This window comes from Mytilus trossulus, chromosome 1, assembly GCF_036588685.1.
Source record: "Mytilus trossulus isolate FHL-02 chromosome 1, PNRI_Mtr1.1.1.hap1, whole genome shotgun sequence".
Taxonomy (NCBI): Eukaryota; Metazoa; Mollusca; class Bivalvia; order Mytilida; family Mytilidae; genus Mytilus; species Mytilus trossulus.
In genome coordinates, this window is record NC_086373.1 from 77977751 (window position 1) to 77998953 (window position 21203).

At 30.4% G+C, this 21203-nt stretch overlaps 1 protein-coding gene across 4 annotated transcripts in view; it reads left to right on the forward strand.

The window, feature by feature from the left end:
* The first annotated feature begins 3792 nt into the window (after positions 1-3792).
* Positions 3793-21203, forward strand: part of LOC134685810 (protein patched homolog 2-like) — a 35639-nt gene continuing 18228 nt past the window's right edge. For 3 of the 4 annotated variants that reach the window (XM_063545680.1, XM_063545679.1, XM_063545681.1), the window contains exons 1-9: positions 3813-4149; positions 12903-13155; positions 13708-13778; positions 16858-16974; positions 17684-17807; positions 18089-18186; positions 18996-19116; positions 19767-19890; positions 20209-20381. In XM_063545680.1, coding sequence (XP_063401750.1) covers positions 4001-4149; positions 12903-13155; positions 13708-13778; positions 16858-16974; positions 17684-17807; positions 18089-18186; positions 18996-19116; positions 19767-19890; positions 20209-20381 — 1230 coding nt within the window. In that variant the 5' untranslated portion in view covers positions 3813-4000. Of the gene's footprint in view, positions 4150-12902; positions 13156-13707; positions 13779-16857; positions 16975-17683; positions 17808-18088; positions 18187-18995; positions 19117-19766; positions 19891-20208; positions 20382-21203 lie in introns of all 4 variants that reach the window. The other variant, XM_063545678.1, reaches the window with a different exon arrangement.

The following is a 21203-nucleotide window of genomic DNA, read 5'->3' on the forward strand; positions in this document are numbered from 1 at the left end:
TGTTAAACTTTTTCTAATTTCGTCATGTAACTGAAAATCAGCTTAAAGTTAAAATATTTGATCCTTAAAGAAGTGCATGCAAATTAAAACATGTGTGAAATGTATTCAGTCTTGACCCTAAACTTAAAAGTTCTGTCACCTAAAATATTTTATTTAAACCAAAGGAAGAAGATTTAAACTTTTGCCGTCAAACCCATTTCACAGATTGATTATTATGAAATGCTTCCTTAATTTTGTGATTATTGTTCTTAATTGAAATCCAAGTTAGTTACTTATATCAGATATTATTTGTCAATTTCACATAATTAACTCTCTATTGTGAGATAATGTGCCTTCATGAAATGTTTTTTTTTATCTAAAAATAGAAATGGTTTTCCTATGATAAATATGTGACAGCAGCTTACTGTAAATTCAGAAATTATTGTGATATTTTTACTATTGCAAAAGACGTGACAGGGTTATAATCACAATAATTTCAACTCGCATTTTGAAATTTTTTATATAAATTAAACAAGATTTTTCTCAATATCACAAAAATTGAAATCGCATTTTAATCTATAATGAAAAATCTCAATAATAAATGCTCACAATAATTTCTGAATTTACAGTATTGAAAACATTTAAAATTTATTGTTGTGGTTCTATCCTATAAATGATAAGGACTGTTACCAGAAATCATAGATAGGACTCTTAGGCATGTTGTTAGAAATTGTTTTGGATGTAGGTTTATCCTCATCACTCTTCTTCTTCTGAAAATGTTTCATTTTGATTCTTATGTGAAATTCTAGCATTTCTTTCAATGTGAAATAAGTTGTTAATGGCAGCTAAGATGATGGGGTCACATACTTTAGGCACAATGAATATTTAGGCAAGTGTTTCTTACTGACTGAAAATCTGTTGATGAAAATTATAAAAAAAAAAATCATTTATATAGTTCTTTTGAATTTATTTATTCATTAAACCATATAGCAATTATGTTAATATAGTGTTCAAATGATTTTTACTTGTACAGAAAGTGTTATTAATGACACAAGTTTGAAAGTTTATTTTTGTATGTCAAATAATATATCCTACACTTTGTTACTGTGTTATCTTTTACATAATAAATATCTGTTGAGTATGATTGTTTACTCTTTTTTTCACTGTAGAGTTCTTGTATTAGCTAAAACTTGTTCTCTATTTTTTGTGTCATTTTCACGTTCCTTGAGGGATGTGAGAAAAATAATTAATGGTTGCCATAATATTTCCTTTAAAAAATCAAGGGATATTTTTAGAAGCAATTTGTTTTTCACCATGAGACATAAAACATTTATTGCAATTTGACATGTGGACAGTGAATACATAAAAAAAAAAATGAGATGTGGTATGATTGCAAAATGAGACAACTCTCCACAAAAGACCAAATGACCCAAATTAATAACTATAGGTCACTGTACAGCCTTCAATAATGAACAAAGCCCATACTGTGTAGATAGCTATGAAAGGCCCTGAAATGACAAATGTAAAACAATTCAAACGAGAAAACTCACGGCCTAATTTATGTACAAAAAAATATAAATGAAAAACAAATACATTGTATGAAACTCATCAACAAACAACAACCACTGAATTACAGGCACATTCATACAGAATAAACTAATTAACAGGCTTAGCTAATCAGATGAATACAAATAGAAATACATCTAACAAAAACACAAGGTGGATGTGGCTGGGTACTTGTATATCCCAACAACAACAAGACACTATCAATAGATTGTCAAATTCAAGTTCACTGATTTGACTAAAATTCTAATATTTAATTTGTAACATATTTAAAAAAAAGTATATTTCATCCAAAAAAAGGTTGAAATAAACAGTTTACAATGCTTGTACTTAATAAAATATATCCGAGTTTTGTGTGTATTTCAGTCTAGACACTATCTAATCAACTATACAGATTAGTTTAAACAGTATTTATTAATGAAAAATTACAAGATATAAATAACAATGTTACATAAAGTTCAAATATGGGATTCGGAAACAAGTTTGTAAAAACTTTTATAAATCTGTTTCCCTCTAAGGACGTCCAACTGTCACATAAATATAAATACCAACCTTGTGCAATTAGATTTTTTCTAGGTCTGTTTGATTTCATTGATTGATTGGCAATTGCTTTAAGCTGCATTAGCACAAAGGCTATATCGCTGTGATGATTTCATGTTATAGGTTAAAAAAAATAAGTTCAAGTATCGTTTTTACTGTATTAGAATTATGTTTTGTGGAAGGTATAAATCAACAAAATGGTTCACCTTTATTTCCCTTTCATTGTTGACATTCTTTCCCTTTTAAATGGCTGAACACCACTAATACATGCTCAACCAATCTCTCAATTGAAGGTCACATGAAAAAGGATTTAACAAGGTTGAATTATTCACTTGCAAGTCAATACTTCATCACTGATGTTTCTTTCCTCATATTAACAAATTATTTCTTGTTTGATTTAAAAACTATACATAATATTTGAGGGTCTGGATAGGTCTTAATACAGAATAGAGAATAATGGGTTAAACATGCTAAAAAATTGGCCAAAAAATTAAAAACAAGAGCTTCGTATTTTGGAGGATTCCAAATTCCTCCAAAATCATTTTGGTGGATGCTGAATGGTATATAAATCATCATTTGTAAAATGGATTATCAGAAAATGCTGAAACATACCTGTAAGTGTGAAATGTTTGTTCCATACAGATAAAGAAATTAGAAAAGCATTTTTTTTCTTTAAAAAGTTCCTTTTATATAATTTTGCTTATTAAAATGGAAGAAATAGTCTGAAATATTTTTTCAACTTAAAAAAAAATTACAGTATTTGATGCTGATAGAACAATTTATATATAGAATATTTTAGCAGTGTTTAAAACAAAGTTTCCACTGATCATCTCCTTCTCCAACACATATATATATATATGTGTTTATTTCTATCATCCAGTTAATGTGATCCTGATCAAAAGAATTATCTAGGTGTATGTCACTTGTGTTAAAAAATGCTTAGTCTATATGACCAAACATTTTTCAGGTCTATCAGACACCTATCTCCACTTTTCAGATACTTTGAATTACAATCAGTGGTAGATACAGAACTTTTTATAAGGGGGCCTGCTGACTTACCTAAGGTTGGGGGCCCACTCCAGTCTTGCTTCAGTGATTTCCTATATAATCAACCAAATTTTTCCCACAAAAAGGGGGGGGGGCTGAATTGCCTTTGACAATTGAAAATATGCAATGCACAGCATCCCATCCTCATTGGTGTTAAAAAAAGAGGCAAAAGATATCGAAGGGACATTCAAACTCATAAGTCGAAAATATACTTACAACATCATTACATATGTTACAGATCAACTTTATTCCATGTATATAAAGCATATAACCCCTTCACCCCCAGTTTGTAGTATTCGTTGATGAAACACTAGTCTTTAGGCTTGAAACTAATTTGTTTAACCTCATAAAGTATGACAATATATGTATAGACCATTTATTATGATTTCATGTCTTTAATGATTATAGCTATGATTAGATATTGCTTTCTAAATCTTATTTACTATAGTATTTTTTCTAATGTACTGTAAGCTATCATTATAATGCTGTGAAAATGATTGACATTAATTTACTGAATAAGTGCATTTTTTTCATTGAACAATTTAAACAGTTATATTTGTTGGAGTGGTATACAGAGACCAGGGTTGAGGGAGTGGCAAAAACCGAAACGTAACCGTATCTATACCAGTTTTGCTTCGTATACTTCTATTATTGGTTATATAACAAACTGGTACCTTGTTATTTCTTTCCTGTTTCTGTTGATGCGTGTGCATTGGAACCAGGAATTGGTTATTAACGGATAGGTTTGTTTAAACGAAACGTGATGTGAAACGTGCATTTTAAATTTATAAGCCTTAGATAACATTACAATAAAACTGGCATATGTACACCTACAGTTAATACTAATATTTTTCACTGAATTTTGAAGAAAATGGATGAGAAGAAAAACGGCGCAATCAACAGCACAAATGGTCATGTTTCAAATGGAGATATAAATTCGTCCAAAGAGGAGCCTAAGCTATCATGTTTACAAAAAATAAGCCACAAGATTATTACCCTATTGGAAACAGCATTTTACAGGTATTTATTTTATTTTTAAGATTTCCCATGACACAGACAACATTTCTATGCCGTGTAACCTGAGACTACTATGTGTTATAGTAGTCTCAGGTGTAACTAATAAATTATATCAATGATAGTTGGTCTCATAATAATTTGGGGTCTAAATGGACGCCAAATTGCTAATTTTTGTAAGCGTGATATGTGAAAGTAAAATTATTGTGCCCTGAAAAAGGGAAATGAGGTCTAGCGGGACACGGGAAATTACAAAAAATGAAAATTTATTACATACATAGTGTAAGCGGGATACAGGAATGTGATAATACACTAAGCCGGAACCTGGATCAGAACCCCCCATGAGACCCCATAATATATATACATATGTGTTTCTTCATTCTAAAATTCATGTAGAAAATAATTACAGTTAATCTGTTTACTTTATTAACCACTGTGAATCTGCTCGATTACATGTATTTCAATCTTACAATTATTTATAACATTCAAGGATCTCCCTGGCCTGTTTTTTGATGGGGCACTACCATCTCAAAATTTAAAATACTTGTATCTTCCACAACGTCAATTTATCGTGTCATCGTTAAATTATCTCCCCCTATTGTCATATTATATCTGCATTGTCAAAATTTGTTTTTCTTTTCTCTGGCAGCCATTCTGTAATCTGTAGGTGTAGCTGTTGACAAACTGGTACCGTTAATTCTTTACTTACAGCCACTATAATATTTGTTAGCAATAATAATCAATTGGACATTTCAGAATCTAATAATTAATGCATTCTTTGTAATATTTTCAAAAGGGTACACCAAAACATTGTGATTGCATTGGTTTAAAACGTTTGAAACAATGGAAATTCAACCAATGACACAACATCATTATCATTTTGGTGAACAACAATGAGATTACCCAGAGTCCAGTTTAGATTTTGAAAATGCGAATAAACCCTTAGGCCTTTTGTAAAACATTTTATCACTATTTGTCTGCCATTACTGTACATCACACAGGTTCCGGTTAAATTTAGACGCCATAAGTCAAAAGATCTGCCACCACAATGACAATGGAAAAGAGATTGTTGTATGATGTCAAAAGTTCAAGCAATACAGAATCTTGTGTCAGTCGTGAATAGCCATAAGAAGTAAAATCCAAATTTAAAGGGCCCTCCTAATAACAGTGTTTAAACCCTGAGGGATATCCTGCTAAAGACCATTAATCACTTGTACAGGAAGATGGACACATCTGACAGGAGAACTCCTGATCTACAATGTAGATAGATCATTGACAATTACTGAAAATATTTGTTATATTCTTTAGTGTATAACAGTCAGGGATATAACTCTTTAGGGTTAATACAGAAAACATCTTGCATGTGTGACTACAGATACTTTCATGAGTTATCTACTCTTTAATCCTTAAATCTACTAAATCTGTAGTACTATGGATTCATTATTTTTCAATACCAATTTTCATGTATTTCGATCTACAAAATTAAATGTTAAAAGAATGACAAATTTTCTGTAAGAATGTATGCAGGTTTCAGCAAAACCAAAAAAATAAATATCCACGAACATGCAAATTTTCAATAATCTAGGGAAATTGGTACCCACAAATATAAATTAATCCAAAGGATAATGTCTTTGTTATTTGGAAAATAAATTTAAAAAAAAAGAATTTAGCTTAGTGGGCTCTTATAAACTTGAAACTTTAAGCAGAAACTAAATGCATAGCTTTGATAACTTATTTTTGAATTAAATTAATACATTTTTCATTAACCATGGTAAATTAATGAGACAAGGCTTTTAACAAATGTTTAAGGGATAAACTTAGCTGTAATAACAAAACTCGGGAATTGCTGGGAAGCTTGCGCAGAACCTCATTGCATGTTCTGATCATTATTTATTACAATAAATGAAAATACATTGTAATTAGACATGATTTATATCTGAGGAAATGTTTGGAGCTATAGAAGCTGTATTAACACCCTTTTTCTAAAATAACATAGGTGTGACCTGTGCATTATTGGCAAACTATGAACTGTTATATTTTTCTATAGTTAGGCAATAGTAATATCAATGAACTTGTATACAGTTTTAACAAAACTAATGATGTACCAAATGTATATTGTCCCTTTGAAACATGTAACAAACGTTATCACAGTTCTTTTATTTTTTAGTCCACATTAGCAAATGTATGTTATTTTTCTCTAATAACCCTACAATGTATATATAGAGTAAAATAGTTTGGATATTATTAGCAATATATGAGGCTTTTTTATGAGCTTATTCACCATTCCTTACATGGAAATGAAGAATTCAAATACTTTAATCACGCCACACTGTAGACGCAGGCATTTGCCATGGTTAAATTTCTTCCATCATTAATTTTCATCCACAGAGATCCCTGACATTACAAAAAATAGACATTTATGGTTCAGTAGTCTTAAATTAGAAATTTCAATATTTTTATTAATGTTATAATTTTTTTTGTTGAGATTAAAAATATGACTTGTGTCTAAATTTTGAAAGTCTACCATTACAACATAATTATTTGGACTTGTAAGATCCGAATGTATCTGAGACAAATATATGTATAATATCAAACAGACATCTAGGAGAAACATGCCTTCTTTAACTTTAGGAATCCAAACCCATTTACATGTACTGATCTAGTATCAGTTACCTTCAGAATTTTTCACTTTTTTCTCATTGATTTTTAACAGGAACTCTTTGACAGTTTGTGGAAATATTCTTTAACACAATTTGAGTATTTCCCAAGGTCTTTCAATTAGTTCCAGACATGCTGTTCAGTAAATTCAGGAAATTAACTGAATGGAAGACCATTTTTTCTAGTAACAAAATGTATTTGGTAAAAATGTAGTTTTGATATAAGGTTTCTAAATGCAGTTTATTGATAACTGTTACTAGACACAAGGATTACTACTATACAAATCCTTGCTAGACAGAACTCAATTTTACCAGTCATTCATGAATGTCCAACAGACCTTGGAATGACTGAAGGTTAGTGAAGAACAATATACCATGGATATAAACTTCTTTTCCATTAAAAAAAAAACTATTAAGAAAGGGTTACAACTTGTAACTTACAATTGGAAGTATATGTTAATTTTCACAGGTTTTTAGGTACATGTACATGCAAACTGCTTTTTCTTTTCTTTGTGTGTACATGTATACATGTACTAAGCTATTGTTGTTTCTTTTTGTTATTGTCTTTTTAATATCTATATGTAGTTTGCTTAAACTTGCCAATAAATGATTGAATTAGCATTCAGTGGGAATATTAATGTTATATTATGCTTTTTGTATAGCAAGAAGAAAAGAAGGTCCAAACCATTGCCGTTTGACCATTGATTTGGAAGATGTCCTTTCTAACCAACCACTTACATGTACAACAATAGTTGTATTGAATTTAATTTTGAAAATCATAAATCTTTTGAAATTCTTTTGAATGAAACTATATTCAAAAAATATTCAAAAGCAATTTTAAGCAAGGTTAGATATCTATTTCTCAAAAACTAATTATAGAATTAGTATTACAAGAGTAAGGACATTATAAAGCAATGATGTCATGTCCCCACACTGGTATATATACATGTTTATCATACATTTAGTACAAAATACAGCTATTTTGTATGTCTAATAAAGGTTCGTTTTTCCAGTCTGTATCACCTACCCTGTATCGCATAGCTAAACCCGTATCGCATACCTTTTTTTTTTTTTTTTTTTTACATAAAGTCAGTTTTTTAGGTTTTTTTTGCTGAAGAAAAAATTTCCTCAAATTAAGTCAATTTATTGAATGACGTCATTGTTTGGTATGTAACGTCACGAACGTCAGTTTTCATATTGTATGTGACGTCACGAACATCAAGTTTTCATATATTTATGGCACACAAAAAATACAAAACATTCAAATAAATACAATAATAAACAAAATACTTTTAAAACAACAGCACGCAAATTGTAAGGTAACCCAGGTGCTTCGTATAAATAATTGAGCAGTTAATTCAAGGCTTTGAAACAAGACAAAAGCAAAACTGAAGGTAACCCAGTGCTATGGATCAAAAAACAGTTCATAAAATATAATACTCTTCTGTTGAAATATATGATAAAGCGTATAATACATGGCAAAATCCGTATCACATGCCGTATCACCCTTGACCAATATCATCCCTCGGGCCTAAAGGCCCTTGGGCTGATATTGATGTCTCGGGATGATACGACATATGATACGGATTTTGTCAGGTATTATTCTCTATATATACAATGTATATGAAACTTCTAACATGTCAGTAAATTCTGTAAAATGTATTTTTTTCTATCTAAAAATTTAAAAGGAATTTTTACAAAAAATTTTACAAATGAATTTGTTTTTGTCTGAAAATATCAACATGTGGTTGTTTTTATGCAACACTCCCATTATTGAATAAGTTAATAGTAGAGCTAAAATATATACATTGTATACTAAACTATCCTCTATCCTACATGTCCTAAACCTGACCCTTATCCCAATCTAGAACAACATCTTACCATAACCATAAATGAAGGCTACATGTAACCCTAGTGAAAAAGGCAGATCAATGCAATGAATACCAGTATATTGTGTGTATTGTGAAATGTTTTAGTTGTAATGATTAAATAACTTAAAGGGTATGCAGGTAGAGTAGTAAATGCATAGTATGTAATTTCATAGATAGGAAAAAAAGACTCCCTTAACAAAACTTTGTACTGTAAGCACATATTGCCCTTTAATAATTTGTTTTAATTTCCAAGTTTATTACCAAGGATTTTTCATTTTTATTGTTTTATGGTAGTTATAATATGCGTAAATTGTAAGCCATAATCCATAAAAATAAATAAGTTGGAGATCTAAATTTTACATGTACATATACAATGTATGGTTCATGGTCAGTATATTTGTAATCCAGCTTTACTTACTAGTAAACATATACAATGAAATGACCTATTAAATTCAATGAGCACCATTTTAAAAGTCAACAGGTTATGTGTTTATAGAATGTCTGTTGTACAGTTATTACATTAAGGGGGCTTGCGGGTCTAAATGATTTTTTTTATTTAATATAGGATTTCGCTATATTTTTCTATAAATGAACTTTATCTTATACTTAATGGAAAAATGAAATAAAAAAATGGGGTCACCGTTCATTTACGCTCACAATCTGCCTTCTAAAGAAGCATACATTTTGGTCAATGTCCTTTTTTTCTGTTGATCTAATAGGAGAAATAACGGTAATATCAAAATAAAAAAAGAACTAAATTACAGAAATCGCTTAAATTTAACAATAATTTAGTTTGTGTACAGCTTATTCGAAAACAACAATAAAAAATATAGGTCACCGATGATTTAAAAAAGATATTTCAATTTTAATGCCAAAAAATGGCATTTTTGCACCAAAGGTAGATAATTTGGAGCTTTTTCAATGATATCGACATTTTAAAAGTTACCTGGGGTCAACACGAATTAATTTTTTGGAATGATTTTTGTACCATATGATAAAGTAACAACTACTAAAGGTAATTAATAAAATTTGTAATGAAAAATAAATGTTTGATTTTTTTCTAAAAATCTTATACCCGCGAGCCTCCTTAAACAGTTTTCTTGGGGGAAAAACCAAAAAGCATATTGGTCCTTAAAGTTATATACATGTAATAAGGCTAATAAAATTTGTTATAAAACATGTAAAAAGGAACAAAAAATGCAAGTCTTCTAGTACAGAGACCATGGACTGAGGTTTATAAGTTTACTAAGATACCATGAAATTCCTAAAGTAAAAGTACTAAAACTATTAACTTTCATTAATTAAACTTTGTTATTATTTATTATTTGGTTTATGAACATTATTTACCAGTTACAGTAAAGGGTTCTTCTCTATTTCATGTTTGTAAGATTATCTAAAGATCATTTTCATTGCTTGTGTTAATGCCAAAATTGTGAAGAAAAAAATGTCTTAATTTATTATTGGCATTTTTTTGTTACCCTTCACAACAAAATACAATAAAAAGATGAAAGCAAGTTACTTTTAAAAAATAACTCCTCAACTAATGAATATGATGAAATAATGATAACTGGACCCAGCTGGCTTCTGGTAAATTTTGCTGCATCTTTTTAATCACCAGTACTAGTTCAGAAATTGTTTTATGGACTTGCCCTAGTGAGAACTCTGTCAGTACATGAAGACTTACATTTTAATCAAATACTTAGTAGTGATCCAATCTTATTTCTTGGCCTGTAACAAGGAAATACATTTAACTTAAACCATTTAAGCAACTTTAAACAATGATGTTTGAATGGTCTAAGTACTCTGTTAAACCCCTACAGACCTAAAAGTTTTTAAAGTTTGATGACTTATCTACATGTACGCAATTGCCAATCAAGTGCACATTTATTAAAATATTTGGCATTGATATCAACATGATCTATGTTGAAAACCATATAATCATGATACTACATTTGTACTTAAGTTAGTACAAAATTAAATGCAGAAGGTTTTAAATATAACACCTATATAACTAAGTTAAAAATAAGTTTAAGGATTAACCAGAGCATAAACATGATAAACTGAATAGTTTATAATATTATGTGAAGTTTTTATTCAACCATAAAGGTATAGAGATAAATGTTATTTATTACCAACAACAGAAGTCATTTGCAAAAATTGCAGGCATTGGGTATATAGGGTACCCTAAATTACAATACTGTCAATTGCATCTTAAATAGATATAGGAAGATGGTGTGAGTGCCAATGAGACAACTCTCCATCCAAATAACAATTTAAAAAGTAAACCATTATAGGTTAAAGTATGGCCTTCAACACGGAGCCTTGGCTCACACCGAACAACAAGCTATAAAGCGCCCCAAAATTACTAGTGTAAAACCATTCAAACGGGAAAACCAACGGTCTAATCTATGTAAACAAAACGAGAAACTAGAAACAAGTATATATTACATAAACAAACGACAACTACTATACATCAGATTCCTGACTTAGGACAGGTGCAAACATTTGCAGCAGGATTAAATGTTTTAATGGATCCAAACCTTCTCCCTTTTTCTGAAACAATAGCATAACATGTACATCACAACATAGAAAAACATACGATAAAATATCAATTGGCAGACTTAAATCAATCAAAAAAAGTATGATTACACAATGAACGAATAAATTTGATCTGCGATATCTGAATACAAATGCACAGTTAATTAAATATTAGAGACAAACATTCATGACCAAAAAGCTAAAAAACAAATTCAAACACAGGACATCACTGAGAAATATTTAACCAATCAATGTTCACTTTAGAAAAAAAACGTTTTTTTATAATCTTGAAGTTTACACAAATGTTGTAAGAATAAGTGAAAAATTGAAGATATTACAAATAATCAAAGCTGGAATACAGACAAGATCGATATAAATAAAAAATAACAAAAAAGCATTATAAACAGTATCAACAGGTTGAATTAACAAGAAAATACGATTTGAGAGTACTCGCAGTTACTGACAGCTAGTTAAAAGCCAAAACCAATTAATAATAAAAAATCATGCATCAGAGACTAAAATCGACTAAAACACATCACAGGGATTTAGTATTTTAAAGTTATTAATAGTCAAAGAAGACATGACTTGTGCAATGCCAAAAATAAATATGACCATTTTCTTTGCATTATCACTTATATTGTTATCTTGAAATATATTCTAATTAAGGAGGCTCGCGGGTATAAGATTTTCAGAAAAAAATTAAACTTTAATTTTTCGTTACAAATTTTATTTATTACCTTAAGTAGTTGTTACTTTATCATATGGTACAAAAATCATTTCAAAAAATCAATTCGTGTTTGCCCCAGGTGACTTTTAAAATGTTGATATCATTGAAAAAGCTCCAAATTATCTCCCTTTGGTGCAAAAATGCCATTTTTTGGCATTAAAATTGAAATATCTTTTTTTACTCATCGGTGACCTATAATTTTTATTGTTGTTTTCGAATAAGCTGTACATAAACTAAATAATTGTAAAATTTTAGCGATTTCTGTAATTTAGTTCTTTTTTTATTTCGATATTACTGCTATTTCTCCTATTACTTCAACAGAAAAAAAGGACATTAACAAAAATATATGCTTCTTGCGAAGGCAGATTGTGAGCATAAATAAACGGTGACCCCATTTTTTTATTTCATTTTTCTATTAAGTATAAGATAAAATTCATTTATAGAAAAATATAGAGAAATCCTATATTAAATAAAAAATTTGATTTAGACCCGTGAGCCCCCTTAAGTAAAAATTTAAACTAACAAGTGGTCAGGGTGGTAAAGCTTCCTTTCTGTTTAAATTTTTATATTTTAAAGGTATTGGACTTTATTTTGTGAAATTATTGAGTTTTCTCCTACAAATCGTTAAATGTAATCTAATGAAATTAGATTTTACGACCTTCAAAAGCTGATTTCCTTTTGATAACTTGATATAATTGAGATTTTTTGTTCTAACAAAAAATGTATGATATGAAAATCATTGTGTTTGAGGTGAATACTGTACTCACTGCAAATCTAATCATTGCCAAGACTCTCTAACATTTCATAATAACTATATATTTATTGTTATGTTAGAAGTGGTAAACATTGTAACCATAACTTATTTATATAATTATGTTGTTTGAACGAATAAGTTGTCGTGTTATAGCCAATGAAATGTTTATATTTATTTCAAAATTATGTTAATTACCATTATTAATATTTCAGACTAGGAAGATTAATTGGTACTTATCCATGGAGGGTTATGATAATCTCAACAATTGTGACTGGACTGATTTGTATAGCTGCTCCATTTACCTTTACTGAGTCTGCAGATGGCGATGATACACTCTGGGTTCCTGTCAATGCTAAAGTTCTGGACTATAAGTCATGGGTAGAATCAGTATTTCCATCCACCGTTAGATTTGGTACCATGATATTTGTCAGTGACAATGTACTGACACCTTCAGTACTGACTGCAGTAAGTGCACTTTATTTAAGTAGTACATTTGTGTCTGTCTTTTTAATGTTGGTGACATTTTATGGTGCAATAGAGATGACAACTTCCAATGAATATCTCATTGTCAAAAGACTTACTCCATAGATTAAGGATACCCATTAAAGGAGGTGAAAACTAATTTAAATTAGTACCTAGGTCATTGGTCAAAGTATTTTGAGATTGGTGCCTTATTATATAAGCCCTTGTTTTGTTTTCCAACCAGCTTCAGGATCCCTGTTTTTCTTCAAAACAGAATTTTGAAAAAATCGAGGGAACATGTATGACAATGGGCAGCTGATATTAGAAATAACACACTTGGTGTCTGTTTCGATGATGTCACTACTGATGAAAGCATTTTGAAAAATGTTGAAAGGGGAAATAATAACAAATACCTTGAAAAAAAAGCAACCACTGTGGCACAAGTACAATAAACAGTAGCTTGAAGATAGATGCCCCTCCTGAACAGTAGCTTCAGGACATATATACTGTAGTACATGAACATTTTAAAAGACTTAAAGTATCTTTAAATTACAGATGTGGAGTATATACAATAGCAGTATAAGCTTGACGACAGGAGCAAACAACTTTTCAACGCTCTGTATACAGTAAGTTTGTGTGCACATTTTTTTATTATAATTATTTGCCAAATAAATTTGGTTAATTACTATAAATTCATCTTTTGAAGGAATAGGTTAACATTAATTTCTGGGCATGATCCACTTTTTAGCTCACCTGGCCCTCATTTCTTAGCGCCTGTAGTCTGTCATCTTTAACTTTTACAAAAAAAACGCTGAAACTACTGGGCCAATTTAACAAAACTTGGCCACAATCATCACTAGGGTATATAGTTAATGTTTAAAAAATGTGTCCAGTGTCCAGGCCAACCAACCAAGATGACCACCATGGCTAAAAATAGAACATAGGGGTCAAATGTAGATGTTGGTTTATATCTCTGAAACCAAAGCATTTAGAGCAAATTTCATCTGACATGAGGTCAAATTGTTTATCAGGTTAAGATATATCTGCCCTGAAATTTTCAGACAAATCAGACAACCTGTTGTTGGCAATTTTAAGTAATTGTTGCAGTTTTTGGTTATTATCTTGAATATTGTTATAGATAGAGATAAACTGTAAACAGCAATAATTTTCAGCAAAGTACGATCTACAAATAAGTTTCATGACCAAAATTGTCAGTTGACCCCGCAAGGAGTTATTGCCCTTATAGTCAATTTTTAACCATTTTTCTAAAATTTTAGTAATCTTTTTGAAAAATCTTTTCCTCTGAAACTACTGGGCCAAATTTAACCAAACTTTGCCACAATCATCATTGGGGTATTAAGTTTAAAAAATGTGTCCGATCACCCAGCCCATGAACCAAAATGGCAGACAAGGCTAAAAATAGTACATAGGATAAAATGCAGCTTTTGGTTCATATCTATGAAACCAAAGCATTTTGAGCAAATCTGCTGTTGATAAAATTGTTCATTAGGTCAAGATCTATCTGCCTTGAAATTTTCATACCAATCGGACAACTTTTTGTTAGGTTGCTGCCCCTGAATTGGAAATTTTAAGAAAATTTTGCAGCTTTTGGTTATTATCTAGAATATTATTATAGATGGAGATAAACTGGAAGCATCAATAATGTACAGCAAAGTTACAACTACAAATAAGCAACGGTTTAAGATTGAAATGATTTTAATGACTCAAAAAAGTAAATTTCTCAGGAAATGCTTAAGCTCCTTTTAGTTTTGAAGTTGGAAAAAAACCCTGGAAGTTTCAAGGTAATACTAAATTTATACTAGTGATTCAGGATCTGATAATGGGATTAAAAAAACCCAGGTGGTTTCAAGTTAATACTAAATTTATACTAGTGATTTAGGGTCTGTTTACAAGATTCATTTTGTTTATCAAATGACTGGACATCAGAGTATTTTTAATTTTATTGCCTGTGAAAGTGTTACTATAACTGACAATAGTTGCACTTTTTTAAATTAGCATCAAATCAGTTGGCATTATTTTACAACTAAGTGTCTAATCTGGTAAAGACAAGTTCATACATTGTAAAAAAAAAAAAAAAAAAAGCACATGTTTGACAAGTAAAAAATTACTTTTTTTCATGGTTGATCTGGTCTTATATACAGTCACATACATTTTTTGGGGAAAGACGGCTTCAAGCCGTCAATCCCCTATGGGGTTGACCAGAGTGACACTCCCTCACATCATTCATTTTGTTTTTATACATGTTATAGTGTGGAAAACCCCCCAACAAATCTAACTTAGATTGAAGAGAAGGAGACCCAGAAATGAATAGTTTGACTTTAAACACTTTTTTTACACATTTTCCTTCTGTTTCTCACGAAATTATCGTATCTTGAACTCTCCTTTACACTATTTACGTTTATTTAACAATCCGGAAAAATGATTATGACGAGATATTCTAAATATATCCAACCTACAGTGTATTTTACAGTGACGTCATTCTTGGACGAAGCAGGGATATCCTTCACCAGTTCACTGGTTATTTAAATCATTCTTAGAGATCGTGCACTAATCACAAATTTGTATTTGTTAAATCTAAACATAATATTGTTTACTGTAGATGATTTAAACATCAACATGCATACTTTAATTTGTAGGTCAACAACTTTCAAAATAAACAAAGATCGTGGGGTTACATGAGACAGGGGAAAGTAACGATTTTATTACTTTTTTCAGGTCTCACTAATTAGAGACAAGAAGCGTCAAAAAGCGACAAGAAGCGTCAAGAAGACTATTTAGCGACAAGAAAAAATTATTCTTCTTGTCGCGTTTTTTCGCTAAAATTCTTCTTGTCGCTAATTAGTGAGACCACTTTTTTCTGTAAAAATTCTGAGAATCTTCCTCCAATTCAGAAGCACTTCAATTGATGAGTAATTATCCACCAAAATAAAAGTTAATGTATTTAAACACTTCAAATGTGACATTTCATTGTATTAGTAGTCTTCTATTAAAACTAAATTTTTGTGTACCTACATAATCATTGTAATGGTAAAAAAAAATAATAAAAATTTGCATTTTGTAGTTTAAACATATTTATTATTTACAAATATTTCAAAATTATGATTTGGAAACAAGCTTCACACAGTTTACATCACTCATATTGTTTTTTTTTATTAGTACCTGTTTCCCTGTGATGAGAGTTGTAACTCAGAACTTTAATAATGGAAATTTAAAACTGAATTGATTTTTCAGTCCACACTTTCTAAAGAAAAAACTTAAAAATCCAAGAGTACTGTCACAAAAAATGGAAAATGGCCCTAGCCTGCAGTTCAGTGGTACGCAATCAAGATTTCAAAAAATATTGTAGTTGTTGTGAAATGACAGAATTCAGTTGAGCTTTAGATAATTAGCTATCAGCTTTAATCAAAAGTTTAGATTTAGAAGATGCAGATCACTTCAATTGGTCCAAATTGAATCCTAAACTAAGGAAATGAAATTACATAAACAACAATTGATTTCAATATTGTCAACCTTTTCTACATGTTCTAGTTGTTCTCTTTTTCATTCTTCATATGAAAACTATCAAAGGATAACCCCCCTTCCAAAAACATAATAAAATAGAAACAAAGGGCCGTCTTTCCCCTCAGAGCTATTCAGCTCTTTGATTAATGATTACTTATATACTTTTTATATTGTATTATTCAGATCAGGGTCAAACTGTTTGGTGAACAGTATCTTAGAGTTGTGGAGTTATAATGAGACGACCATTTTTGCTGCATCTCAGGCAGACATTAAAACAAAAATTAATTCTGCAACTACCAGGTAAATATTTAATATAATTCAAAAGATTGTAATATTTCTTTCTCTCCTGAAGTTTTGAATATTTGAAAGATTTTTCCAAACCCCTTTTAATTAAAATTCAATTACAATTCAGGGGCGGATCCAGTCATCTTAAAAAGGGGATTCCAAAATCCAGGATAAAGGGAGGGTTAGTTTAAACATATTTATTTATAGTGGATTGGGAAACAAGTTTTGCAACTTATATTAATCCCATTCCACTTTGTGGGTGCGAGTGCTGCCTTGTAGCGGCATTAGCCTGTTCTTTTTGGAAATCTACAAGGGTTTCTTTTACCTAGGGTGTCTTTTACCTGCAATAGATATGGCTCTATCTTAACATAGGTCACCCATTTATAGTCCCCTTCTGATGGACTATCATTGTTTCCTCAAGACCATACTGGCAAATGGTTGTAAAGGGAGAGCCGAAAATCCTGTCCTTGAAATTTTCATCCTGGAACAGGAATCGAACCAGGAACCTTTGTGTTAGTAGTCCAATGCACTCACCACTACACTAGGGCTCTCCATATGTGCCCATTCTAATGCATTAATCTTCAAAAAAAGGGGGTTTCCAACTTCAAGACCCCACAAACCCTTCCCCCTGTCTGGATCTGCCACTGCAATTACAAATCTTTTTTAAAATGAACCCCCTCTTGTGAAGTCGTTGATTATATGACATATGTTTTGCGTTTTTCAGTCCAATGTATTTCAACAGTTATGATGTGTCAACAGTACTTGGTGGTAAGGTGTATGATGGGAGTGGTGACATAGACTCAGCAACAGCTACAAAGATGACTTGGTTCATTCAGGGAGATGATGCTGTATGTTAACTAACAAGATTTAATCACATTTCCATCATAATAATTATTTCTTGATAGAAAGAAGTTTGTCAAACATGGTCAATTCTTAAATCATTTAGTAAAACAAATTCAACCATACACCTGACAAATTAAAAGTGTAGTTGATATACTCAACTCTACATCAATACAATGTTTATAAGCTCTATATATATTTCAATTCTGAAAATTTAAATGCAAGACTATATAACCTCTTCGATGCACCAATGTTTATTGTAACACTTTGACATGAATATTTCTAACAGGTTAAGGATCAAGCAGAAGCCTGGGAGCAACAACTTATTGATTTAGGAAAAAAAGGCCATTCAGACATCAGTACTACATATGTGTTTGCTATCAGAAGGTAAGTGTCAAAATATGGCTAAGTTAACAACCACAGAAGATTATAAAGAAATATTATTTGGCTACATTATTGTCTTCATTTTATATTGCCTTGTTTTTAGTCATTTTTTAATACTCTCTCTAGTAATGAAAGCTACCAGTATATTGCAATGACTTGGCCATGGTGCTTTGTTTAATTTGTCCATACAGTGGTCCAACAAATGTTTCAGACATAATTTTCTCAGGAACTGCTGAACAGAATGACTTCATATGCTATTTGATTAATGTGTCCAGATTATGGACACACATCAATTGTTATTCCATGACCAAACTGACTGAGTAAAAAAATGCACAGTTTATTGACACTAAATTGTGTAATCATGGTACAAAGGTTGCTTAAATTTTTATCAAAAATATATTAATGTCAGAGAAAAGAATTTGTAAAAAAAAAAAAATTGGCAGAAAGTTCAAATAATGAATGAATGATTTCTCATGGAAGAAATTTAAAGGTCCCAGTGAAAAAACTACATAGAGAACAATTGTATTGTATTTATTCAACACGACAGTAGAACAGACAAAAGTTCAAATACCTAGACCAAGAGGAGATGACTCTGTTGCAAGCTTTCATTTGGTTCACAATAATCAGTTATTTTATAAGATTCACCAATTCAGTGATAAAATGATTGGTGCCACTGAAATAGACAATGGTGGTTGATGTGTATAATATTTTGTATTTTTTCAGCTTTAATGATAAAGTTTGAGGTGTCATTTTAGTAGACAATACTTTCATGTTTGCAGAATATATTATTAATTTTTTTCTGTATTTTTCAGTTTCAGTGATGAAGCTGGGGGTGCCATTCGAGGAGACATTGCTTTTCTGTCAGCAGGCTATGTTATTGTTATTGTGTATATTACCATAATGTTGGGTAAATTCAACTGTCTTGAACAAAGGGTAAGAAAAAAATATTAATTTATATCAGTATTCAAGTACCCTAATTTGCAGAAAAACTTTTCAGCATTGGTTTTCCAACAAACAAGGAAATTTGAATTCATGTATAAAAGTGCTATTTCAATAACTATTTATAAGTGATATTGATGTAAGATACCTTTTGATATGTATAAATTTCAGATTTTACATTTTTGGTGTAATGCAGTCTTATTCTTAAAAAAATTGAGGCTTTTTCCACTTTTTCGGATAATAAATCAAAAATGCTTTTGGCAGTTTATGATGAAACTATGGTGACTTGTTTATATCTATTGAACTAAGTACCATTTTGTTTTTTATATAATTTAATTTCTGATTTGAAGTTGTACAGTTGTGAAATTTTTCTTCTTGAAAAAAATGTTGGCAACGGCCAAGGAAATTTATTTGTAGAAAAAAATCATTTAAAGCATAAAGACAAGCTAAAAGGGCAACAGGCGTATCATGTGCTTATAGTGCAGCTCTTTATTATTTTACTATGAGCTATTGAAAAACATGTTATGTGTTAAAACAATCCTTCTACTTCTATCATATATGATGATTAGCTATGTAGCTCTCTTCTTGTAAAAGCGACACTGGGTAATCTGTTGAATATTGTATAACCCTTATTATGTTTACAGTTTGGTCTTGCTATAGCTGGTGTGGTTGTTGTTGGTATGTCTATTGGAATCTGTTTTAGTCTGGCCTCACTATGTGGATTTGAGTATGGACCATTACATTCAGTTTTACCATTCCTTTTATTAGGTAAGTTTAGCTAAAGACTCCATTATGTTTTGTCTGCAACATTGAGTTCTAAAACCAGGTGTGCTTCATATATTTGTATTATTATCTATAGTGTATATATAGTTTCTATGTTATTTATAACAAGATCCACAACTAACAACAGGCACATAAAAAGAATGATAAATGAACGAAAAGCTTGAAAATGCAGTAATAGTTTGAGCGCATTCAAGGTTACGATACCATGAATAGGTACCAGAAAATCATTTCTTAATTGCATAAATTATATAACCCATGTATAAATTCCACAAATAATTCACATTTATCTCTTTTCATTGTTAGGTATAGGTGTTGATGACATGTTTGTGATAGTTGGAGCATTGAAAAATCTGTCTGATGAACAACAAAAATTACCACTGAATGAGAGAATTGGAAAAGCTCTTAGACATTCTGGTGCTTCTATAACAGTAACATCACTGACTGATATCATGGCTTTCTTCATTGGAGCTACAACAGTAAGTATAACAAGTAAAGGAGTAGGACCAGAAAAGTCTAGATTAGGTCCTGAAATCCTGTGTTACCAGTATTGTATATATAAAAACCAATATTACAATCTATAAATAGATATAAAAAGATGTGGTATCAATGCCAATGAGACAAGACTCCATCCAGGTCACAATTAATAAAAGTATATTCATATTTAGATAAATCAGACATGATTTTGTTTACAGTGTTGACAACTTCAAAGATGTGACATGCGTTTAGCCATTTTCCCTTTTTAAGGTGGTACCCAACACTTTCACTAAAATTAATTTGGCTCGTTTAATTTTCATAAAATTTTGACAAATTAATTACTTTGACTCTTTTACAAAAATATAAAAAAAATCCAAAAATTTAAACCAAGCGTTTTATCAGAAAACTGGTTATATAGCAGTTTGACAAACACTAATTTTGATCATTGTGAAGCTTTATATTGCCTTCACAAAGCAACATAATTAAAATGTTTAGCTGATATTACAGAGTTATCTCCCTGTAGTGTTAGGTACTACCTTAATACTTTAGAAGGTCTATTTCCTTCTGTATAAAACCATAAACCACAACCTTTGAAAATAAAATGAATGTGTTATAATAAAATTGTATATTGATAAGACACCTCTGAACAAAGAAGTATGGGGAATGTATCACAGCTACATGAAAAAAGGTATAACAAAAGTACCAAACTTCAATGTAAATTCCAAAAGGAGGAAATTCATAAAAACTGATAAATCAAACTTCAGACTTTATCAACGTATGAAATGAATGGAAAACAAATGTCATATTCCTGACTTTGTACTGGC